General features: G+C 39.1%; 1 protein-coding gene across 1 annotated transcript; it reads left to right on the forward strand.

Moving 5' to 3' along the window:
* Window positions 1-286: 286 nt before the first annotated feature.
* On the forward strand, window positions 287-1,702 carry LOC148295052 (uncharacterized). The gene is made up of 2 exons (XM_088251335.1): window positions 287-832; window positions 1,099-1,702. Exons 1-2 carry the CDS (start codon window positions 770-772, stop codon window positions 1,666-1,668), a joined length of 633 nt encoding a protein of 210 aa, XP_088107461.1. The 5' UTR covers window positions 287-769; the 3' UTR covers window positions 1,669-1,702.
* The last annotated feature ends 1,394 nt before the right edge of the window (window positions 1,703-3,096 follow it).

The following is a 3,096-nucleotide window of genomic DNA, read 5'->3' on the forward strand; positions in this document are numbered from 1 at the left end:
TTGGCGTGTGTCGGCGCAAGGTAATTCAATTTTTTTTCATCATTGGCGCGTGAATTACACGCGCCAACGGTAAAAAAAATTTGACTTCCGCGCACTGACGTCAGCCCTGGCAGACTCCAACGGCTATGTGACACGTGTCGCAACCAGGACGCTCCGATCTGTTTTTTTTCAGAAATCCGACGGTCCTCGTTTTTTTGGCCAAAAAAATTGCAAAAAATATCAAAAAAATTCTGAATTTTTTTAAAAAAAATACCAAAAAATTCTGTATTTTTTCCCTATAAATACCTAACCATTTTATTTACTTTTCACACCAAATCTTCATACAATTTCTTCTCCATCCAATATTTTTTACTCTCCACTCACATTATTCACCTTCCACACCAATTCTCCATACAAACTCTTCTCCTTCCAATATTTTTTCCTCTCCACTCACATTTTTCACTTTCCACACCAATTCTCCATACAAACTCTTCTCCTTCCAATATTTTTTACTCTCAACTCATATTTTTCTACTACTTTCCATTTGTATATAAAAAAAAAAACAAATGGCATCTTCTGTCGAAGCCGGAGGCTCGTAGGCAACTCAGGAAGATATTGCGTTGTGTCAGTCTTGGGTGAACGTTAGTCATGACCCTATCACGGGTAATGAGATGAAGTTCCATCATATGTGGAGCAAAATTCATGGAGAATTTTGTCAAAGATAGAGTTCCATTCGGACCGAAATGGCCTTGTCTAGTAGATGGAAAATTCTAAATAAAGAGTTAGGGAAATGGAAAATGCCTTGACAAAAGCAAGGGAGAACATTCGAAGCGGTCAAAATCTATCCGATGAGGTAAAATATTTATATTTGCCATTTTAATCAATTTAAAGTAACTTTTTTTTTTTGCATATTCTTTTTCTTTTTCTTGCATAATATATATTTTTTTCTTTTTGCATTTTCTTTTTCTTTTTCTTGCATAATCTTTTTTTTTCTTTTTGCATTTCCAATTTGTCTATATTTTCTTGCATAATCAATTTTATTCTTGCATTTCCAAATAGTTACATTTTCTTGCATAATAATTTTTTTTTCTCGTACTTCCAATTATTTATTTTTAATAGATCATACAAGCACAAATGTGGTTCGGTGCCATGGGGCAAGGCAAAAAAAGCTTTGTGCATTTCCAATCTTGGGAAGTTGTGAAGGATTGTTCGAGATTCAAAATTATTCTCACCGGTCCGCCGGTTGTGTTCAATGAGACGCCGCTCCACGATTCGCCATCAATAGATTCGCCATTGGACTCCCCAATGGAAACGGAGTCACCACTTCCACGTCCACCAAGACCAATTGGGAGAAAGGCGGCAAAGGCCAGGAGAGGTGGCACTTCGAACAATGAATGTGTACAATTATTGGAGCAAATAGCTAAGAACACCTCACTAAGAATTGAGAGAGACTTGAAAAGAGATGCATTGGACATGGCACGAGAGGAAGCATTTGCAATTCAACAGCAGCAGGCACAAGAAAAAGACATGGATGAAAAAGAGATGAAAATCATGGCCATGGATACGAGCCATATGTCTCCTGAAACAAAGGCCTATTGGAAGCTAAGACGAAGGGATGTGATGAGAAGAAAACTTTTCCAAGACGACGGACCTAGCAATACGGATTGGTTAAATGATGAAAACCATTAGGTTGTATTGAAACACCTTTGCCATATGTTGTATTGTTGTATTATCCTTTAATTTGTTGTATTGTTGTATTATCCTTTAATTTGTTGTATTGTTTTCTTTTTATTCAATAAACAAAGCATTAAATAATATGACTATTTATTAAAAACCTTTGAGCATCAACACAAAGATTAATTAAAAACACACCTTAATTTATTGCAAAAAACACACAAAACAAACCATACATAAGAGCATAATAAAAAAAACAAGCATAATTCCAAAAAACACCACACACAAAATAAAGCATAATTAACCCTAAAGCATAATTCCAAACAAAGCACTAATCTTGACTTCATCCATTGTGATTGCCTTTCCTCTCCCACAAGTGCTTGATCAAGTCAACTTGACGTCTCTCGTGAACATATGAAGATTGCATTTCTTGATAACGATCAATCATGGGGTTGTTGAATTGACCATCCCGAAGTAACGGTTCGGGCTCCATTGGTAGTCCATTTGGTCCCATCAGCCTTTCATATATTCTTGTCAAGGCCGTGTTCAAGGGATCGGGTTCAAATACCTCTGGAGCATCGTAGTCATACTCATCCTCCACAATCATGTTGTGGAGGATGATGCAAGTCATCATAATACTCCGCAGCACCTCCTCATCTAGCATCCGAGCAGCACCCCTGATAATTGCCCAACGAGCTTGCAAGATACCGAAACACCTCTCCACGTCTTTCCTGTAACCTTTTTGAAAGGAAGCAAAGCTTCTTTCCTTCTCGGATTGGGGATTCGAAATTGTTTTCACGAATGTCGTCCACCTAGGATAAATTCCATCGACAAGGTAGTACGCACCAGAGTATACAGTAGTGTTGATTTGGTACGTGACCTGGGGGGAATGACCTCGCAATACCTCATCGAACACCGGGGATTGACCAAGGACATTGAGGTCATTCTGAGATCCGGCAACCCCGAAGAAGGCATGCCAAACCCAAGTGTCGAATGAAGCTACGGCCTCCAAAATTATACTTTTTTGCCCCTTCCGATTCCCGTACTCTCCTTGCCAAGCAGTAGGAGAATTCTTCCACTGCCAATGCATGCAATCGATGCTTCCAATCATTCCTGGGAAACCTCGATCCTCGCCTTTTTTTAGAAGCCTTTGAAGGTCCCTCGGCGTGGGTTTGCGAAGGTACTCCCTCGTGTACAAATTTTCCACTGCGTCACAAAATCTCACCAAGCACTCTAGGATAGTATATTTTTCCATCCTTGCAATCTCATCCACCTCCTCTGCAGATGCCCCATAAGCAAGCATCCACAAAGCAGCTGTAAGTTTTTGCTCCGGGATAAGACCCAAAACTCCAACAGCATCATTCTTTTGAATGAAGTATGTGTCGTAATTACAAATATCATGCATGATTTTTTGGAACAACTGTGGCTGCATTCTATATCTCT

The sequence above is a fragment of the Prunus avium genome, chromosome 4 (assembly GCF_965620075.1).
Source record: "Prunus avium chromosome 4, drPruAviu1.hap1.1, whole genome shotgun sequence".
NCBI classification, from domain to species: Eukaryota; Viridiplantae; Streptophyta; class Magnoliopsida; order Rosales; family Rosaceae; genus Prunus; species Prunus avium.